Here is a 22,534-nt window from a genome sequence, read left to right as displayed (position 1 = left end):
TATATCAATGGCTTAGAAGAGGGGACCGAGTGTAATGTATCCAGGTTTGCTAACGATACAAGCTAGGTGGGAAAGTAAGCTGTGAGGAGGACGCAAAGAAGCTGGCTGCAAAGGGATAGCGACAGGTTAAGTGAGTGGTTGAGAAAGTCACCAATGGAGTATAATATGGGGAATTGTGAAATTATCCACTTTGGCAGGAAGAATAGAAAAGCAGATATTTTTAAAAAGGTGAGAGGCTAAGAAATATTCGTAAGTCAGAGGGAATTGGGTGTCCTTGTTCACGAATCACAGTAAGTTAACATGCAGGTACAGAAGGCAATTAGGAAGGCAAATAGTATGTTAGCCTTTATTGCAAGGGGGTTGGAGTATAAGAGTAAGGAGGTTTTGCTGCAATTATATAGGGCTCTAGTGAGACAACACCTGGAGTATGGTGTACAGTTTTGGTCTCCCTACCCAAGGAAGGATATACTTGCCTTAAAGGGGGTGCAACGAAGGTTCACTAGATTGATTCCTGGGATGAGAGGGTTGTCCTATGAAGAGAGATGGAGTAGAACGGGCCTATATTCTCCAGAATTTAGAAGAATGAGAGATGATCTCATTGAAACGTATAAAATTCTTAGAGGGCTTGACAGGGTAGATGCTGAAAGGCTGGAGAGTCTAGATCTAGGGGTTATAGTCTCAAGATAAGAGGTCGGCCAATTCAGACCAAGCTGGGGAAAAATATCTTCACTCAGAGAGTTGTGAATCTTTGGAATTCTCTACCCCAGAGGGCTGTGGATTCTCAGTCATTGAATATATTCAAGACTGAGATCGATAGATTTTTGGATACTAAGGGAATCAAGGGATATGGAGATAGGGCAGGAAAGTGGGGTTGATCTTCATGCTCTTGCTGCCCTGCCATTCAGTATGGCCTACCCTTGCTCCTATTTCTTCTGTTGTTACTAATTAATTCAATAACAGAAGTAGGGTTTAAAAAGTAGCCGATGTGAGACTACCTACTGGATTCCATGACACAGTTTACATTTACTTATTTTTATCTTGCCAATTTTTCTCCTCTCTTGTCCTCTCCTGAAGGTTTTGATTGTTTGCTGAGGTACAGTTCCTCCCACATTCAAAAAACCTGCCAACGTTCATTGTCAAAGCTCACGTGTGGCCATTATTTATGTGTGTGCCTTGATGTTGAGTGTCAGCAGGCAGCTCCAATGAGGAGGGCCATACAGCAGAGTATAGCCTTGTGCTCTCGAGATCACACTTGCCAGCAAAAGTCACTGGATAGTGATCAATATTTGGAACACAGGCTGATTTTTCCTCCCTAAACCAAATGCACTGGGGCCAGTTATAATCCCCTGCCCTCTACTGCCACAGACAGATCAACTAACTGAGCACAGATTGGGGATCCAATTTGGGACCTTCCTGGTTTGAATGGTTCAGCTAAGCTCACTGAGCCATCGGAGAACTACATCATCCTTTCTGGAATCAAAATGTCTTTTTCAGGAAACTTTCAATAGGTAGCAAAAACCCCATATTATTACCAAGGACCACAATTATCTTAATTCATTCTTGTAGAACTATAAAGTGAAGTGCAGTAAGAGCTCTCAGGAAGATTGCTCAGCTGATGTTTGTCTTGTTTTTGTTCTGCATTTTGCAGGACCAAGCACAAAGAGCTGTATAGATGAGGATTTGAGGCGCTGCAGTAATTATTACAGATTACTGATGTTGCCATGGCTATATGTTCCATAAATACTTTAAATCAGTACTATATGCACTGCTTTATTTTTGAAAACCTAATAAAAAAGATTCTGGAGAGTTCTTGAGTGGCTTAGTGAAAAGCTCTTAGTCTTTATTTGATAGTGATCCATTCTAAGATGTTCTGTTGATAGGTTTGGTGAATGACACAGCACATTAGTGAACTCTTGTGATATGTCACAGTTTGTTAGCAGAGGTTTAAGTTCCTGATTCACCATAAAAAAGATTTTTTACCCCATTTTCTCCCCTGCTCTCCTGAAGGTGGCAATTCTTGCTAGGGATCAGTTCCATAGCCATCGATGGTGCTCTTTATGGACAATGGGTGTTAACAGACTATTCAAGCGCAAAGGGCATCACAACTAAATACGTTTCCCCACCTCACTTAATGTGCAAACTTTCTGGCAGGAGTCATTGGATAACAATCCAAACAGATTTTTTCCCCCCCTATTAGCCAGGTGCAGCCACTAATAAGTTTCTCCTGATATCAGTTGTCAGTGGATGTGAACAGTGTTGGTAAAACAATTGCCATTGGGAAGAAAAGGAATGAATGAACTTGGGCTACTCTAATGCCTCCTGGTGACTGGTTTCAGAATTACACTGAGGCCAAATAAATGTTTACTTAATTGAGGGTGACGTGGAGACTGATGATAAGGGGAAAGGAATAATTAAAAACAGTATAGTAGGAGGAGGAAATTTCAAACTGATTATTTTCAGACGTCCTATCGAGATACTATTTTTTTTTCAGTAGACGTTTTAAATATTTCAGTGAACATTTTGGCAACTTTGCAACATTTGTAGAGTACAGATGTTTTTTTTAAAAATGTGAACACACATTCCCCACTGACTGAATCAAAGCAGCCAAAACCTCTAAAAGAGTTCAAACCCACTTTAATTCAATTTATTGACCGACTTTGACTCAAGTTGTTTTCAATGTAACAAAACTTTAAGGAAAAGCACAAAATAATTCAAAATAAATGAATAATTAATAGACACAGTTGTCAAATAATATGTCATTTATCCAACCTGATCTGAAAAAAGGTTTGACTGCAGTTCAGTATAATCCAGAGCTTGTTCCATTGAATGGTTATCCCATGGAATGATAGGGTGTAGGAAAGTTCTTGATCTTTTCAGTGTGATCATTATCAAGAGAAAGGTGGTAAAAAATCAGAGGGGAAAGTCATCCTGGGCCCAATTTATCAGGCCTACAAACACACTCGCGTTCAGTGGGAGTGTCACACATGACCACTTGACTGCCTGCCCTCCTACTTTGGAATCATAATCTCATTCCTGCATGGGCAATGATGATAATTACAGTGAATTTCAATCGGTGTCTCTTGCTACAGCTATAGCTGGTAGGTTATCTTTACCTTTTCATGGCCTTGTCCCTATCTCTACAATATCCTGCCTGTCTGCCATTATCCACCCTTTCCTCTTCTGACTCTGGCCCCCTTTGCATCCACCCTCTCAGTTGCAGAATCTTCAGATGTCTTGGTCCCAAGCTCTGGAATATTCTCTCCAAATCCTTCTAGCTGCTTACCTTTCTTCTCTCCTTCGACAGCTTCTTCAAAGCCTAAAATTTCTGACCCTTCCTTTGGTCACCTGCACTAATGCCTCTTGCATCACTGGTCATCTTCCCTTACTCTTTGGCTCTGAGTTTCTCTGACCTGTTTCATGTCTCTCTCCTCATCCCACTTTTTCATCCCCGTTTATTTTTCACTTGTTTTCGAGATGTTTTTGCTTAAAACTCAACCCTCTCTTTTTACTGTTTCTTGTTTTACCTCAAACCCTTCAAGCACTTCCACCCACTTAAAGGCAACTCAAAGCCCCATCTTTACCCTTGGTCACAATAACCACCCCTTCTCAATCTTGCTTTCACAATGACAGAGAACTGTATGTGGCAAAGTTGTCCCAGCATTATCAGCATAAATTAATGATTCTTACCCCTTACACTGTGGATATTGGGTTAGCCATGTGACCCCCTTATACTCCAAGTTTCCCTGTGATAGTATGGTCAAGAAAAGGCAATAGTCTCAATGAAGTATGTGAGAAGAGTTTGGAGGAAAGACATACAGGTGAAGGAAGACATGGAGTCAATAGTCAGATACCAAATTGATCAATATCAAAATGATAAAAACCAGCTATTTCTTGGGAGTAGCTGACAAATTTTGACACATACAAAGCAGAATATTTTTCTAGAAAGGGTAGTGTGAAATAAATCTTCCTTAACTAACCTTCTGTTATCTGATTTTCATATCATGTACATTGAAAGATAATTTTGGGGTGGGTATTTTATTTTCTTTGTGAGAAGTATTGTTAATTGTTCAGTATTTTGTGTTGAAAGATTATGAGAATTAGGAAAATATGAAAAAGTTAACACATTTCAAATATCTTTAAATTGAGGTGACTTCTATTATGCACCTGTTTTGGCCAAATAATTAAAAATCCTGTTGCATAAAAAGCAGATTCAAATAAGCATGTATAAAGAAGTTGGACTTTGTCTTGCTTCCACAATTAACGTTAACACAGTGTTTACAGGAGGAACAAAAAAAAAGCCATGAACCTACGATTTTCTTACAAGTTTATAAGATAGAGATGGGTAAGGAAAGTGCTTCAGCCCATATTACCTCATCCAACCAGAAAGAACCCCACAACAACATCTAACTGCTTTAAATTATTCCAAGCTCTTGGTCTCTGCTGCCTTACCCAGAAGCCTATTCCACATATTAATCACTCTCTGTTGGCCAGGACACCGGGAGTTCTCCTGGCCAACAGATTATCTGTTCATTCATTTGCTGTTTGTGGAGCGATGTTGTTTGAAAATGGTTACTATGTTTAGTAGCATTGCAAAAGTTTCAGGCAGGAGAAGACCTTTGGTCCATCTAGCCCGCCCATCCAAATATTCCCTTGGTGAATTTCTAATAACCCTGAATACCATCTGTTGACAAGAAGCTACATAACAACAGTAACTGCATTCAAAAATAATCCATTGGTTGTAATGCACTTTGAAACATTCTGAGAACGTGATAGGTACGACACAATGTAAGTTCTGCCTTTCTTTGGCCCCAATATTACCAGGGAGGCGGGATGGCAGCCGGGGGTTGGGGGGGGGGACTGGGCCCGTGGGTAACCTGCCCAGTGAAATCGGTCTGTTCCCCACCCAATCGCGGGTACATTGAAGGCACTTACCTTGGCTTCCGGGTTTCCTGTCGTCAAACTGCACAGCAGACGGACTGCGCACTCGCATCACAGGCTCTCAGCTGGAGGAGCTCTATTTAAAGAGGCAGTCCTCCAATGGTGCTCCTGCAGCAAACAACCTAAAGTACGGAATGGAGCAGGCCGGGGAAAGGCTGCTCCCAGATTTAACGATGCCTCACTCCAGATACTACTGGATGGGGTGAGGAGGAGGAGGGATATTTTCTACCCAGCGGACGGGAGGAAGTGATCTATCTCTGCCATCAAGAAGGCGTGGCTCGAGATGGCAGAGGAGGTCACCAGCAGCAGCAACATCTCCCGCACATGGATCCAATGTAGGAAGCACCTCAATGACCTAACTAGGTCAGCCAAAGTGAGTACACTTAATCATTCTCCTACACTCTGTCGTCCACATCACCGCCCCCACCCCACAACTCCTTCTGCACTGCCAACACTACTCTAACACAACACTCCTCACACCCACTCAAACCTTATCCTCAACTTACCTGCACTTACTCACCTCCCCAGTACTCACCCCACCACTACCACTCAAGCCAATCCTCATACAATGTCATGGTTCTGTCTCATACTCACCCTCTGATGCATCTCTTTCACGGTCAGCCTCACTCAAACCAATGCATTCAGCAGTTGGCCACGTCACCATCCCTCACTCACACCTCTCTACTTTCTCCCCTTATAGGAGAAAAGAGCCCAGAATGCACGGGAGAGGGTGAAGACCGGATGGGGGGGGGGCCGCAACATCATGTCGTCCTCACGGACATGGAGCAGGAGGCTCTCGAACTAAGCTGCATCCTCGAGTGCCTGTCCGTGGGGGACGCCGAGACTGCCACCCGACAAACGGCTGGTGACAGAATTTTAACATTCAGCACTCACAATTGCAAATGATGTTAACATGCCTTGCCATCTTCAGCACCTCAACATCTGTCATCATGCTTAATATTGCCTTCTGTTCTCTTACAGGGCCTTCAGCGACCGTTGTGATGGCGGAGGGTGATTCCTCAGAGGACCTGCCGGCCTCTGAGGGGGCACCGTCACATCTGAGCGAGCCATCCACCAGCGCAGATACACACACCTCGGTGGGTCCCCGTCCTTACTTAGTTGGGGTCGCACATGATGAGTCACCACATATGTGAACACAAGCAGACACTGGTGGCAGGGGCAGCTATGGAGAGTCTGCGTTGGTGGGAGCACTATTCTCCAGGCTCTGCTCAGCTGGACACAGATGCTGAACCCTGGGGGCCATCGTTTAAAAGAAGAATGATCGAGGGGCAGCAGCACATTTGCGAGGTGCTGGAACCAGTGCCACGCGCACTCTCCACAATCATGCAGAGGATGGAGGAGTCCAACTCCTGCATGAGTGGAATGGTGGCACAGGTAGAGGAGGGAATCTCTGAGATACTGTCACAGGGACGTGAGGACAAGTCTGAGATAGAGTCGCGGGTAAGTGCGGGAATGTCTGTGATGGAGGGAAGGCTAGCCTCCATCGAGCTTCAAGCATGGCTCACAAATGAGTCCATTCAGGCTCTGACAACGGCCGTTCAGACTCAGGATGAGCAACTTTCTGCTGTCTTAAACAGGCAGGCAGATACACTAGCACTGGCCTTACAAGGCTTCACACATGTCCTCCAAACTGTTGTCCAGCAGGGTGGTAGGAGTGATGTGGGCCTGGCCCAGGAGAGTGACGGTGGCGAAAGGGGACATGGAAGTGAGAACGCCACTCAAAGTACTCCCACGTCTCACCCGTTGCCCCCCTCTCAACCAGTACCCTAAACGCTGCCTTCTCTCCAGGTGGTCGAGTCTGCCCCTGCACAGGTGCAGGTGGAGCAGTCTTTGGAGGGGCGCTCACGGGCACCGAAACCCAGAGGGTGTAGGCTCAAAGCATCTAATCGGTCAGGGCATGAACAAGAGCAATCTGCCACTACTTCTGCTGCAGCCACAGGGGAAGCACCACGTAGGAGTAGCCGGAAGCGTAAGGCAAAGGTTTTGTGAGCACAAAGGGAATGCACAAGGGTGTTTGATGATTTGTCATGTTTTTTATTTATATTTGATTATTGTTACTGGCACATTAAATATTATTATTGTCACCACTACTGCCACGTCTTGGCCATTCTTGACTGGCTTGTGCAATAAGTCCCTTTCATGAGGTTCACCATGAACACCCACACTTGATGCCACCCATTGGGTCACTCTACAGTGGCTGTAGGTGTAGTTGCACGATTATTTTGTGCAGGGGGAGGGGGCTGGTGTGGCCGCTCCTCTGTCCAGGTGGTGAGGACTGGACTCTTCACACTGTCTGATGTTAGGAGAACCATTCACATATCAGTGACTCCCTGGCCTCACGAGCAGCCAGGTGAGCTGCTGTTCTGCTCATGGGTTGCTCCTCTTCCTCTGCCTCCTGCTCCTCCTCCTCCTCCTCCTCCTCCTCAATGTGGGTGGCAGATGTGGATGGGGCCTCCTCCAACGGCACCCCTCTCTGTTGTGCCCTGTTGTGCAGGGCACAACAGACGACTATAATGCGTCCCGCTCTGTCTGGCACGTATTGAAGTGTTCCCCAGAACAATCAAGTCACCTGAAGCGCATCTTGAGCAGCTCTTTAGCATTCTCAATTGTCGACCTGGTAGCGATGAGGCTGTTGTTATATCGAGGCTGTTGCTCGGTGGTGGGGTTCCTCAGAGGTGTCATGAGCCATGTCTGCAGGGGGTATCCCTTGTCCCCGAGGAACCAGCCCTTGCGGGTATTCGGTGCTTGGAAGAGGAGTAGGATGTTGGACTCCCGGAGGATGAAGGAATCGGGGCAGTTGCCAGGGTATCTGGCACACACATGAAGGAATCTCTTGTGGTGGTCACAGATGCTCAGATGTTGATAGAGTGATAGACCTTTCTGTTGATGAACAGTCCTGGCTCGTGTGGAGGTGCTTGTATTGCTATATGGGTGCAATCGATTACACTCTGCACCTGTGGGAAGCCAGCCACAGCGTGGAATCCCACTGCCCTCTCCGTCTGGCTGAGGTTATCCATGGGGAAGTTGGTACAGTGCGAGGCCCTGCGAAACAAGCCATCGGTGACCTGCCTTATGCACTTGTGTGCAGACAACTGAGAGACCCCAGCGATGTCCCGGTAGCATCCTGGAATGATCCGGAGGCGAAGAAGTTGAGGGCAGTGATGACTTTGACAGCGACAGGTAAGAAAGTGCTGCTCGGGCCAGCCGGGAGCAGCTCGGCATGAAGGAGGCTGCAGATGTCCGCGACTACCCGGCGACTGAGTCTGAGCCTCCGTATGCACTGCTCCTCAGAGATGTCCAGGAAGCTGAGCCTTGGTCTGTCAACCCTGTGGCGAGGGTAGTGCATCCTGCAACTCCGCTCTCTCTGTTGTTGTCCTCCCTGCTGTTGTGCAGGTGCGTGTGGCGCAGCACTGTGTTGTGGAGCTCCATGTGGCAGAGGTGGACGGTGTGCCTGGCGAGGCTGGTGATGTTGCTCGTCCTCGGATGAAGTGATGAATGCAGCTATGGCGCCCCCCATCCTGACGGTGTGAGTTTGAGGGGGTCTGCAAAGTGGGTAAATATATTTGCACAGTAGAGTTTAGGGTATAAATTACTAATTTTGAGTGGAAAGACAAAGGTGATTGCAGCCAAAACTTTGTCTGAAGTGACAGACTGTCCTACTGCAATAAATGAGGTTTTCCCCCCACCTGTCAAAGAATCCTTTGCATCTCCCACTGGCTGCTGGCTGAAACACGTCTGCTCCAAAAGGAAGTGTTTCCCACAGCACGGGAAACACACTGCGGATCCTTCAAAATTGCACCCCTGCCAAAATCTCCAGTCAATGAGGTCTGTCAAGTACCTCAACTATCTAAATAACTATGTAAAGTAGCATCCCGCCAGCTTTAATTGCCGGTGGGAGTCCCGCATGCGGGAGCTGTGCGCGCACCCGAACCCAGAAGTGGGCGGGTTGGAGCTGGTCTCCGAACCCGGTCCGGGATTCCGCCATTTTAGGAGCCCCCCCCCACCCCCCAACGCACCCACTCGGCCATCTGAAAATCGACCCCTTTATGTGAAAAAGAACTTGCTGACATCACTCCTAGATTGCCTTTCACTAGTTTGAACTTGTCTTTGTCACAGGTTAGCTTGATGTAATGTTCTAGATTTATTTTTCTATACCATTTACTGTTATATATTTCTAACAGGTCTGCTTCGGGTCACCTCCTTTCAAAACTGTAAAGCATGAGTTTCTCGTCTTTCCTCAGAATTCAGTGCTCTGACACTAGGGATCAATCTCATAGCTCTTCTCTCAATTGTTTTCAGGGGCCGAATGCTTCCTTTGTGCCTCAGCGGTCAAATTGAACACAGCACTAAAGGTGCATCCTGGCTCGAGCACTACTATTGTGAGATACAATATCCTACAACTTGTATATAGTTCAGCTTTGTTGATTGGCACCAAGGCTGATAATACCTCCAGACCTCTTTCTATCTCATCCTTGGCTATTTCAACATCATTCATAGGAAATGTACATTGCTCATTTTTCTTCCTCTGTGAAATACTTTATTTGTCAGCATTACTTTTCATCCGCTGCAGTTCTTACATTTGACACATGACTGATTTTTTCATATTCCAAGTGAAACTGAAATTGAGTAACTGGTAGAAGGCGTGCTATCTATCTTTTCCTTTGTTTTGAATGGAACAACCTTCATCCCAGTTAACACTTTTCTGATTTCTCCCTGCATTTCCCGCCATTGGAAATATCTCCCCGATCCTTCTTATTTTATCATAACATTTCTTTACCCTATTCCCCAAAATGTAGCAGTTAATCCAATTCTCCCATATTGCAATGAAGATGCTTCTCATTGCAAACACAACAAGACTTACTAAAAAAGATTGTTTCAGGCTGCAATTTCAAATATCTGCAGGTATTTAGAATTGAAATATACAGAGATCCATTATTTACCTCTGAGCTAAGTAGGTTCGATCTTAGTGGTACTATTTCACAGGTCAGTTACAATCTCAGTAGTGCACCTGTAATGCAGTATTATAGGTTGCTAAAAATGGATAATCCTTGCCCTTTGCTCCACGTTTTCTAGCCTTTTCCGTACAGCAGCAGAAATGACTGAGAATCGAAAAGAAAATTAAGTCCGCAAGGCTGTAATGAGCAGAGATTGAGAGAAGTGCCTCCCAAGCTCTAGTCGGTGTCATCTGATGTCATTACAATTTAAATCCACCATTGATCAACTGCCTTTATTTGTTTCTGTGCCCAAACCACGTGCATCATTCGAAAGTATTATTCCAACAAGAGCTACAGCACATGCCAATGAAGCAACTTTGGAACAAGGGAGAGTAGTTTGAATCAATGAACAATGCTGTCCAAGAAGAAGGTGTAGAAACAATGGGGGTAATTTTAACATAACCCGTCCAGCAGGAAGCCGACGGGACTGGATCGGCCGCTCATTGTGCACCCCACCCAATTTTACTTTCCATTACTTCCATTGTCCTACTGGGCGGTTAGGTTAAAATTACACCTACTTTTTCTCCTGATTTTTGTTGCTTTTCCTACAGATTTCGAAGAGATGCATTTGCATCACACTTTATCATGTCACTCAGAAACAACTCAAAGCAATTCACATGCAATGAATTGCTTTGAAGGGACCATTGTCATAGACCTAAATGCAGCAACTGTTATGCATCCAATAAGATCCCACAGATCATAAATGTGATAAATGAAAAATTAATCTGTTTTTTGGTGGTATTTGTCAAGGGAAGAATGTTGGTCAGGGCACTGGGACAACTCTCTGCTGTTCTTCAAATCGTCTCATGGGATCTTTAATGTCCACCTGAACCACTGAAACAAGTAGATAGGGTCTTGATTTAATATCTCATTCAAAGAATGACATCTCCAACAATGCACCATTCCCTAATGCAATAGTGGAATGCCACAGAAGCATAGAAAGAGGCCATTCATCCGTTTAAAAGTTATTATAGATTCTGCTTCCATCACTTGTCCTGGTAGGGCATTCCATATCCAAACAATCCTCTGCATGTAAAATAAATTATAGAATCATAGAAGTTTACAACATGGAAACAGGCCCTGCGGCCTGTTTCCATGTTGTAAATTCTCCTACCCTTTCCCTTCATTCTTTTGCTGATGATCTTAAATTTATACCCTCAAGTTACTGACTTACCGACCAGTGGAAATAGCTTATCCCAATTTACATCATCAAAACCTCTCATAATTTTCAACACCTCTGTCACCCTTCTTAGTTCTAATGAAAGGAGCCCCAATTTCTCAAAGCAATTGTGTCAGTCAGGCCACGGTGAAGGACTTTGGGATTAATTGAGGACTTGAAACATGCAATACAAATGAAAATTGTTTATTTCTTCTTTACCCAAAGCTCTCCCCCCCTCCCATCCCACCACAAGGCTCCCTGTACAATGGAATGTCTGAGAATGGAAGGAATAACTTGTATTAAAGATTCATGTATCTGGCAGCATTGACCACTGCAGTGAGACAGTCTGCCTGGGCGTAAAACTAGTGTTACAAATTAGCCACCCATTATAGAAACTACCCGATTTTCATTCCCATTGAAATCAATGCCAGTTTTATGCCCGGGCGGCAAGTTGAAAATTAACCCCAGGATCTTAACAATTACTGTACTGGGTAGATTTTAATAGTTTCATTTTGATTTGAGGGATTTTTTACAAATAGGAAACTGAATTAAATTTGACAAGTAGAAAGAGACACTGTAACAAAGTTAGGGACAACGTTTACTCTGAAGCTATTTCATCACAATGAGGTTTATTTCCTGTGTTTATATATGAAGTACACTGAATCAAGCAGCAGAATTGCTGTGTTCCTTTTTCAAATGACCACCTTGTCAATTTCACATCAGTTTCATAAATTCAGAATCAACGAAGCAGCAATCTCTGTTTGTATAGATTGACTTGGAAAGGAAAACCAAGTGTCAGTGAGACGATGACTGTAATAAAATACGTTCACTCTGTGTGCATAGATCAAGGGTTTGAGATTCTGCAGTTATTTTATCCCAAAGTGGGAACAATGTATTTTATATAGTTTGCAAGATCGGACTATAAAACATCCAGGCAACTTTCCAACACATTACATTTTTAAGATGGGATCATAAATGATCCAGGGTACTGGACCCTAAGAGTGTAGGTCTCGTTTATCGAAGAAAACAGCCAGAACATCATCTCATTTTCTGCAGTCAGTTCTTAGCTGATTTTTGAGACCAATTTTTCACGTAATGAACGTCCACAGAATCAACAATGGATCCCAGATACACCAGGTTGGGATTCTTGATTTTTCAGGCGAGACCTCCTCAGCTGGCGGCATCAGCAATTCGAGGCGCCTCATAACAGGAGCTGCCTTCATGGATGGTTAGGAGAGTAGATTAAGCAGATGCCAGTATCTTTACAGTGTACTTAAAGCAGTGATGTATCAGCAGATGTGCTGCATGGAAGAGTTCAGGATACCTCAGATAATTAATGAACAAGAAGGTAGCTTGAGCTCTTTAACTGATCAGCTGAACTTACATTTCTTCCTACCTTTCAACTGACCAGTATACCTTATGGTACAGGTGAGTTGAAGCATAGCAAGAAATGTTGGACATGTGAGACAGTTGAAGGGCACTCTCAACTTTGCTCCCTTGTTTCTTCTGAGCTCCAAGTACACTATCCTACAAGATCTTCCTCCTTCCTGAATCTTCACTAAGTTGAAATCAAGACTGATTGTACTCCTGCTGTAACTCATTCTTCCCAGGAACTCGAAACAGTGCAATTCCTTATCCCCCTCCACCTTTTATTCCCTTTACAATTTTCAGACTTTTAAAACCCGAACTTGTTGTCATCGGATCACTATTTCCCAATTTACTTTGCCTTCTGTTTGGTTCTTTCAAACCTTGGTGATGTCTTACATTATGGGTCTTGGCAGTTTACCTTGTTTCGCCCCCTCAGAGTACATTTCAGGAATTAAGGTGCACGTGTGCAAGATTTTCCATCCAGTACTTTTAATTTTCCATCCATTAGCTATGTCACGAGCACAGATTTCTTGCCCTCCTTCTGTGAACCATTGAATGCTGGTTGCCTGATCCCAACAGGTAGCCCATATTCAAACTGGGCAAATAGTGGTAAACACAGCTCAAGTGGACTTAATGGACTGGCCATTTATTATGCTACCAGACCCATCTCTAGAAAAGAAGGGTGGCAACGTGGGAATGTGGTGGAGCATGTCCTCAAGCACATTTCCACCACTGCCTACCCAGATTCACTGGAAACCCAGAAGGGTCAGAAATCCTAGTGTCTAATCCCACAATTCTACTTCCCCTTAGAATCAGTGCTGAACTGACTGGAGAGCCCAGTCTGAATGGCTTTGGCCATTTCAAGTTGATTGATGAGTACTCTAAATCAAAATCAAAATCAAAATCAAAATACTGCAGATGCTGGAAATCTGAAATAAAAACAGAAACTGCTGGAAATACTCAGCAAGTTAGGCAGCGTCTGTAGAGAAAGAAACAAATTTAACATTTCAGGTTGATGACCTTTCGTCAGAATACTCTATTCTGGGTCAATTCTGGTGCTTATGCTGCTGTACTTTAGAAAAGATGCCGACATGCAGTCACAAAGGAGAAACAATCATACTGGAGTCCCCTGTTTTATATCCATAACACCTAGCAATTTACTGAGGGGGGTCTAACAATGAGTGGAATTCTTTATGGTCTTGTTTGGGGGAGGGGAGAAGGAGGAAGAATCATCAACATTCTACTATTATCTAAAGATAATTGTGCATTCAATGCTTAGCAGTCCATAGGGGACATGAACAAATTGTTTTGAGGGTACAGCTTTATTTTTGAATCTCATGATCTCTCCGAATAAATGCAAACACTAACTGTAAACTCGCCATGATATTAAGGTCCTCAAATTACCTCAGCATTCAACGAAAATAATCATGCATTTTTAAGCAAACGGGCTTTTCATCTGGGGAGGGAAAATGGGAATGGCAATATTGCATATAATGTTGATAATACATAATTCCAAGAGGAAAAAAAAAGTAGTTTGGAATAAATACAATAATACTGGAACTTTCATTTTACCAGTGCTTTGGTGACAGATATAGGAACAGCAGTGGTGGCTGAAAAAACAAATGTACAAAAGAGGTCTGCAGGAAGATTGCAGGTAGTTCTGTAATGTCCAGGTATCACTCTGCTGTCACATCACAGTTAGATTAGTCTAATCTTCAGTTACCAAAGCCAGCATTTGATTTGCTCTTTTGTTTCAAGTTGATTTCAGTTTTCTGTCAAAGTTATCAGTTTATCTCCCTCCTGAAGGTGACCCTACAAGGCTATTTTGGATTAATCCCATGTGCTTTAATATTAAGAACACAGACATTGACAGTTTAGATTAAACCCAGAAAATTAATTCAAAAATGTGGATTTATCAGACACCATCATCTCTGGCCAACACTGCTGTCATGAAATATTAAAAATTAATTGTGTAACATTATTGAGCTGTGACTGCTGGGCTATCTTTTTCATACATGCCAAGGTTTTTTTAAAGCCTATTTTAATTTTCATATGGGGGATTGAAAATATACATACCAAAATAATGTGATTATACTCAAACAATTTTCATCTGGATGATTGGAAAAAAAAGCTGCAATTCCAATATCATGAAAGTGCGCTTGTAGTGCTGTGCTGGAAAGGAAAGTGTTTTTCAAATACTTTTGGCTCGCACCACAACGGGGAAATGAGGAAAGAAAGAACTTGCATTTATAAAGCTCCTTTCATGACCTCGGGACATCCCAAAGCTCTTTGCTTCCAATTAAGTACTTTTGAAACATAGTCTCCGTTGTAATATAGGGAAACGCGGCAGCCATTCTGCACACAGCAAGGTCCCACAAACAGCAATGAGATAAATGACCAGATAATATGTTTTTGTGATGTTGGTTGAGGGACTATTTTGACCAGGACACCAGGAGAACTCTCCTACTCTTCTTCAAATAGTGCCATGGGATCTTTTATGTCCATCTGTGAAAGAAATCAGAGCCTCAGTGTAACATCTCATCCAAAAGACGGCATCTCCAACATCGCAGCACTCTTTCAATACAGCACTGATTATGTGCTGAAGTGCTGGAGAGGCTTGAACCCATGAACTTCTGACTCAGAGGTGAGAGTGCTACCATTGAGTCAAGGCTGACACCTGAGGAACCAGCAAGTCAATAAAAAGTTGGACACATCTCCAATTGATCATACAGTGAGTTCCTTTTTCTTACTTTTTTATGCTTATTAATGTGAGGAATGTTAGTGCTGGGGTATGCAACACTTTTCTTTTCAGGCAATCAGTATCACCAAATCAGGTATATCACAGTTACATGCAGAGTGAAGATCTCTGTACTCTACTCTAACAATGCTTCTCAGCCTCAACCTCACAATAGTATCCCTGCTACACTGCTGTGACCATTTTCCAAGGCAGTCTGTGGTCCATCAGAGTGTGATTGCCTGTTCATTGCAGTTTTTGGGTTGATCTTATGCTGTCTGTTGATGCTCACCAGGAACTGAGGTAAAAATGCTGAAACTCATTTCATGTAGGATCCTTACAACCAACAGATGGAAATGTTCATCTAATCCGTTTGTGCGTGATTTAAACGCGTGATTTAAACCGAGGACCGAGGCCCCCCCCCCCCCCCCCCCCCGCCACATACAAGTTTCTAATCTCAGTACAGAAGTAAAACAAGAGAGGTGATACATGGTCTCATGTATCTCCCATCATCTGTTACAGGTGGCATTGGCAGAGGCCCCGACAGATGAGGTCTGCATTTCCTCTCTCTATGTGGGAATATAAAGAAAGGGAAGAAAGTAATCAAATGAAGGGAACATTTTTTTTTGGTGGAAAAACACAGTGAGAATGGTACATAATAGTATGCCAGGACAAGGGTTCATACCAGTAATTCCCTATGTTGTTAGTCAACTGAGACACCATGGGGAGGAACCAAGTGGAGGCCAATCACTTCCTTACAAGGAAAGAGGTAAGAATTAAAGGGCCAGTCAATATTGCTGCTCTATTGCACCTCTGAGCAGTCATTCATGAATCAAACAGAATGAAGAGGGTTGGGAAAAGTATCCATTTATCGATTGGGACAGAGAGCGAGCAAATGGGGAAAGGGGAATGGAATTCCTAAAACGTGTACAGGACTCCTTCCTCGAGCAGTATGTTAGTAGGCCTACAAGAGCAGAGGTGTTGCTAGATCTGGTTATGAGTAATGAAATAGATCAGGTAGATGAGCTAAATGTGGGTGAGCACCTTTGGAGTAGTGACCACAATATGATAAGATTTAAGATCCAACTAGAAAGGGAAAAAAGTCAATTCCAAACTAGAACATCAGATTGCAATGGGCAAATTTTGGAAAGATGAGGAGGGAGCTAGCTAAAGTGAGGTGGAAGGAGAAATGTGACAAATTGACACATTGCAACAGTGGGATGTTTTAAAAAAGACATTGCAACAGTACAGAAGAAGTATATTCTATTAAAAGAAGGAAACTAGTAGTATTTTTAGGATGACATGGATAAACAAAGAGGTTAGAAACCAATTATAATTGAAGAGGGCCTATGAGGACTATAAGAATAGTAATGATGAAAAAACTGAAGGAGAATATGAGAAAATAAGAAAAGAGGTCAAGAGCAGGATAAGGAAATCCAAGAGGAAAACATTAAAAAAATCAAAAGGAACAATAAGGTATTTTACAAATATATCTGTAATAAGAAAACTACGAGGTGGGACCATGAGAGAAGAGGATGGTTAATTTGTACATCAAAAAATGGCAGAGGTGTTTAATAAGTCTTTACTAAAGACAAGGATATCGGAAAGGAGGTGAATACTGAAATAGCTGAGATTGAGATAAGTGATATTGTGATGGATAGGAGGAGAATTTTAGATAAATTTGTTAAGCCAAGGGAAGACAAGATGCCAGATCCTGATGGGATACAACCTAGGATCCTGAAGGAGTTGAGGGAGGAAATTACAGAGGCCCTAGAAATTATATTTCATGGCTGTGTTGAGTGTGGATGTGCTCTGGAAGACTGGAGAGAGGTCAATGCAGTATCTATTTTTAAAAAAGGGAGACAGCCAGACTGGATAATTATAGGCCAGTTAGCTTAATATCTGTGGTTGGGAAATTTTTAGAATCGTTAATTAATGATGAAATTACCAGATATCTAGATAAACAGAAAATAAAAGTAGCCAGCACGGATTTCAAAAGGGACGGTCATGCTCTATAAACTACAGAATGTTTTGAGGAGGTAACAGACAAGGTAAATGGGGGAAATGCAGTGTACATGGACCTTAAGAAAGCCTTTGATAAGATACCACATAGGAGATTACTAGAGAAGATTAAGGGGTCTGAATTAGGGGGAAGGATAGCAAACTAGATTAAAAAATGATTAGAAAGGAGAAAACAGAGTAGAAGTTAAGGGCAGGTGTCCCTCTTAGTTCAGTTCTGGGGCTACTTCTGTTCACTATGTATGGCAATGATTTGGATATAGACTTAGAGGGAGTGGTGTCGAAATTTGCAGATGATACCAAAATAGTAGGTATTGTTAATTCTTTAGAAGACCAAAGGAAACTGCAAAGGATAAGATGGGGGAATGGGCTAAAAAGTGGCAGATGAATTTCAATGTCAGTAAGTGTGAGGCGATACATTCTGGTTAAAAAAAAAGCAGTAATCATACTTAATGGAAGTAGGCTCAGTGTTACAAAAGAGCAAAGGGACTTGGGGATACAGGTTCACAGAACATTAAAGGCAGCACTTCAAAGCTAATAGAATTCTAGGTTTCAACTTAAGAGGTACAGAATATAAAACCCAAGTGGTAATGATGTGCCTATGTAAAACCTTAATAAGACCTGTTAGAGTAACATGTGCAGTATTGGGCTCCACACTATAGGAAGGATATTGAGGTTTTAGAGAGGGAATAACGAAGATTCACTACGATGCTGCCTGGTACGAGAAAATACAAATACAGAGTTAAAGACTGGGTCTTTTTTTATTAGAACAACACAGATTATGGGAATTATAATAAAAGTGTTTCAAATTATGAAAGGATTAGACAGGGTAGATAGAAGCAGACTTTTTCCATAGCTGAGGAGTCAAGATACAAGATTAAAGGTAAGAGAATTAGAACAGACACCAGGTGAAACTTCTTCACACAGAGAGTTGTGAGGCTGTGGAATTCACTTCCAGGGTTAATGGTTGAGGCAGAAACTATGTCAACATTCAAGATTTTTTCAAATAAAATTGTTGGACTACAACCTGGTGTTGTAAGATTCTTTACATTTGTCAACCCCAGTCCATCATCGGCATCTCCACATCACAACATTCAAGATTACGTTGGATAGGTGAATGAAGAAAAGGGGATTAGAGGGATATGGGAACAGGGTGGATAAATGTGATTAGAACTATTAGCTTGCATGGAAGGTAAAAGCCGACATGGACAGGTTGGGCCGAATGGCCTGTTTCAGTGTTGTAACTTCTAAATATTTGTGTGTACTGCAGTTCACAGCCCACATAAACATGTAAATTATGGATCATAGGGGATGCTGATCTAGCTGTAGAAACTGCACTTTGCTGTAAACGTGAATAAAGAGAGCTAGGATGGAGCCTGAAATGTAACACTAACATCCCTTACACGTTGATAAGCACAAAGTTAACAAACAGAATTTTAAAAGGTTGCACTGCCAACTTCCACTGTGTCCATAAATAATAGATATATATTGAGATGGCATATGATAGTTGGAAGGACCTAATTCAACCTAATTGAATAACATACAAGGTTACCAGTACGTTGCGACACTGAATCTGCTAATTGAATGAATACTGTAATTAACAGGACACTGACCTGTTTTATGTTAAGGGTTATGTTAACTGCATGTGGTGAAGGTCGAAAGAACTTGTGTGATGAGCTGATCATGCAGTTCCCCATCATTCTTTTCCTTCAGGAAGCAGGTGTGCTGTTCATGGCAGCACTGGAAGGAAGTACTTTGGGTGACGCGTTGTGCTGGAGTAACTTATGAGGACCATTTGCATGTCTGTCAGTTCATTTAAATTAGCCTTACGGTTGCCTAGTTAAAATTAAGATTAAACTAGTGCTGGTAAAATGTTAATCCAGCCAAAGTCATTTAGCAGGTCTAGAGATCCAAGTGATGGTTTAAATAAATGATATTGCGCATTCTACATTAACTAGCGCTTCTAAATCATGTATTTTATGCCAGAATTTTTCAGATGGTCTGTTATCAAGTCAAGAGCAGATCAAGTTCAATACTTAGAGTATTCCCAAATGAGGAAAATGCAGCATTATAAATCACATGGTGAGTATCAAATTTATGTGATCTTAATCTTTATTGAACTTTAAATTCCATTTCTTTTCACCTAAATTGAAGATAGAAAGCCGCAGTATGCATAAGTACATATTACAATGTCAGGACAATCTATCAAACTGGTCCTAGGAGATGGATACCAGGTGGTTAACATATTTACAATAATAAGGTACCACAATCATGGAACATCTCATACTCCTGAGTGAGCACTACTGCACGGGAAATGGCGTGTTACCTGATCCGTGAAGGTCTTCTTCATGAGTGAAAGAATAACAATAAGCAGTGGGATCATCTTCCTATTCTACAGTCAATATTTGTTCAGATTGGCCTTCTGGCAACTGCTGCATACGTCTGTCCCATTAACTCTTTCACCTGGATACTCCTGTATTTATGTCTGAGTAATCTGCACACCAGGTGACACGAACCTTATTGTAGTTCTGTTATTTTAAAAATATATATAACTTTGATCCCATTTGACATTCTGTACATTAAATTTATCTAAAATAGATGGAACCCAACATGAATTTTAACAAAAAATCATGGAGAAGAAATGTAATCATTACGAATGTTCTTGGGGGTTAAAATTACCCCCTTAGTGTTCACAAACTGATCGACTGCAGAATGCATCAGAGTTAAACCCAATTCTGCCCTCATCCAAAGATACTTTAGCTTAGAAATTGGTACAAACTGGGTGCAAGGAACGACCCCTGCACCGCAACGGGTAGGCCTGAAGCCCACCCAAAATTGTTAAAGGAGGCCAGTGAGCTGTAGACACCTGCTGGGTGTCCCCATGCAGCTTGCTGGCGAAGACTGTTTGAATTTCGGGCCATTGCATCGCCAGCATTGGTCTGCAGGGAGATCTTGGAGAGGGCAGGGGAGGGGTGGTGTCCAGGAGAGGGAGAGAAGCAGCAACTGGGAAGGGGGGTGGGGGAAGGCAGTGACTGGGTATGGGGGGGGGGGCAGGCAGCAATTGGTAGGGCGTGGGAGGCAGCGACTGATGCATGTTTTAATGCAATTTTTGTAGGTATCTTTTAAGTGATTTTGTTTACATTTATTTAAGTTGTGAAGAAGAATGTACACAGTCCCTTTTTTAAACTTGTGAAAAAATGCACTCGGAGGTTTCAAAAATACAGTCGACTTGACTTTTTGGCTTTTGTATTAATGATCGAAAATGACCTTTTCTTTAAACAGTTAAAGGTGCTTAAATGGAATTGAACTTTTAATTAGTATTGCGAAGCCAGACAGTCTTTAGGATCAATTAAGCAGTACTAATAGCCTGGGACTTATTTACGAAATATACTCTTCCCCTGTAATCTAATATTCCACACTGGGTTAAAGAAACACATTTGGTGCTGTATGACTAGTGTACATCTTAGTGTTACTGCCTTCTTATGCTGTTTATATGGGATTTCCGCGGCTCTTCTGCCAACGTTATGGCAGATGTTTGGGAGAACCCCCATGGAAATTCACCCGCATTGGTTTGGTGCACTAAAAGGCTGGCTACCTCCATTTTAGTATATTAAAATTAGTCGCTAGCAGCATCGGCAAGTGCAGAAGTGGAAGCTCCTGAGATCACAATGGAAGCTACAGTGCCTTAAGGTATGGGAAACAGGTACTGCCCCTAGAATCCACCCACAAAGTTGTCAATGCACTGCTTTTAAACCCTAAGCTCATATAAAGTGGTGACTAAATTTGAGGCCAAAATATTTTAAATATTGCTGCTTATTCTGCCTACCCCAAAGATGAACAACAAAGGGTGTTTTTTTTTCAGCCAACTGGAGCCTAGGAGTCTAAAAATTGATGTGGTTTGTCACTGATGTGACCAAGGTAAAATCTGGTACATTTGATGCAGCCATTGTTATTAATAAATATATAACACCATGATGGTGGCAGGAGTACCATGCATCTACTACCGACAGCACATTATCAATATAAAAGTGCCTTTTAAGAACAAGACAAACTCTGGTGGAGCTATTGATTCATTGATTAATTTGCCTGACATAGCAGAGAGGTATAGCAGCTATATAAATGACATGAGCCTCCTGTGCTGATTTTATGTAGTGTGTATTATACCTGTCTACAGTGGAGACACCATTAAAAATAGGATTCTATCAGAAATAAATCTGCAACTTAAGTACAGTAAGTGCGCAGCACTGTTTCTATGTTCTACATAGTACTCTGTTAAAAATACCATATCAATGAACATTAAAAAATACAAAGCAAATCTCAAAGGGCTTATTTTCCCCTGGTAAGCACTATTTAACACTTGGCTGCCAAGCTCTGCATCCTTCCTCACATTTAACTTCTCACCAAGGCCTCTCTCTATCGCCTCTGAAAAACTGCCTGCCTCCCTGCTACTTTTTTTTTATTCAGGCCGCCATTTATTGCCCATCCCTAATTGCCCTTGAGAAGGTGGTGGTGAGCCGCCTTCTTGAACTACTGCAGTCCGTGTGGTGAAGGTTCTCCCACAGTGCTGTTAGGAAGGGATTTTGACCCAGCGCCGATGAAGGAACGGCGATATATTTCCAAGTCGGGATGGTGTGTGACTTGGAGGGGAACGTGCAGGTGGTGTTGTTCCCATGTACCTGCTGCTCTTGTCCTTCTAGGTACTTAAACCTTTATTACATCAAGTCTCTATTTTTCCAATGAAGGAGCTCTGAGGAAAATCGAAATGATTCTGAAAGGCGAATATGCAGTTCCAGCACTATTTTGACAGCAAACTAACCAAGGATGAAAATCTCTCTCTTGGATCTCTCCCCATGAACTCATCCCACCCTATATCAGCAATCTTTTCCAGCTATGCTTCTCTACATGCACCGTTTAGTCTTCTGACAATGTCCTGCTCCTTCTTACCCACTCCCTGGTCTTTGCCACCTGTGGTTATTTCTTCAGCCACTATACGCCCACCTTCTGGAACTCTCTCCCTTGTCACCTCTGTCCTGTCATCTCCTCCTTGTCTTCAAAAATATCCTTAATAGTCTTCTTCTTGACTGTGCTTTTGGGCCAGAAAAACCAGCCCTTCGAAGCTCAAGAAGGCCGTGTAGAAGAGTTCCCAAATCCAGGAAAAAATGCATGTGCTGCCCCAATGACTCAGTGAGTATCTGGAGCCTAAAGTAATTTAGAAGATAAATTGAGGAGAAAAAAAAGACAAAAAAACAAAGATTTTCTTGCACTTGTTTACAAATTTTGTTCTGTAGACCTATCAACAGA

At 42.5% G+C, this 22,534-nt stretch overlaps 1 protein-coding gene across 5 annotated transcripts in view; it reads right to left on the bottom strand.

Annotated features, from left to right (window-relative positions):
* Positions 1-22,534, bottom strand: part of tenm1 (teneurin transmembrane protein 1) — a 539,174-nt gene that overhangs the window by 395,243 nt on the left and 121,397 nt on the right. For 3 of the 5 annotated variants that reach the window (XM_067997123.1, XM_067997125.1, XM_067997124.1), the window contains exon 5: positions 1,239-1,251. The exons of the other annotated variants lie outside the window; for them this stretch is intronic. In XM_067997123.1, the coding sequence (XP_067853224.1) occupies positions 1,239-1,251 (13 nt within the window). The remainder of the gene's footprint in view (positions 1-1,238; positions 1,252-22,534) is intronic. 5 annotated transcript variants of the gene reach the window in all.

Source organism: Heptranchias perlo, chromosome 15, assembly GCF_035084215.1.
Source record: "Heptranchias perlo isolate sHepPer1 chromosome 15, sHepPer1.hap1, whole genome shotgun sequence".
Taxonomy (NCBI): Eukaryota; Metazoa; Chordata; class Chondrichthyes; order Hexanchiformes; family Hexanchidae; genus Heptranchias; species Heptranchias perlo.
This window is presented reverse-complemented; position numbering and strand designations above follow the sequence as displayed.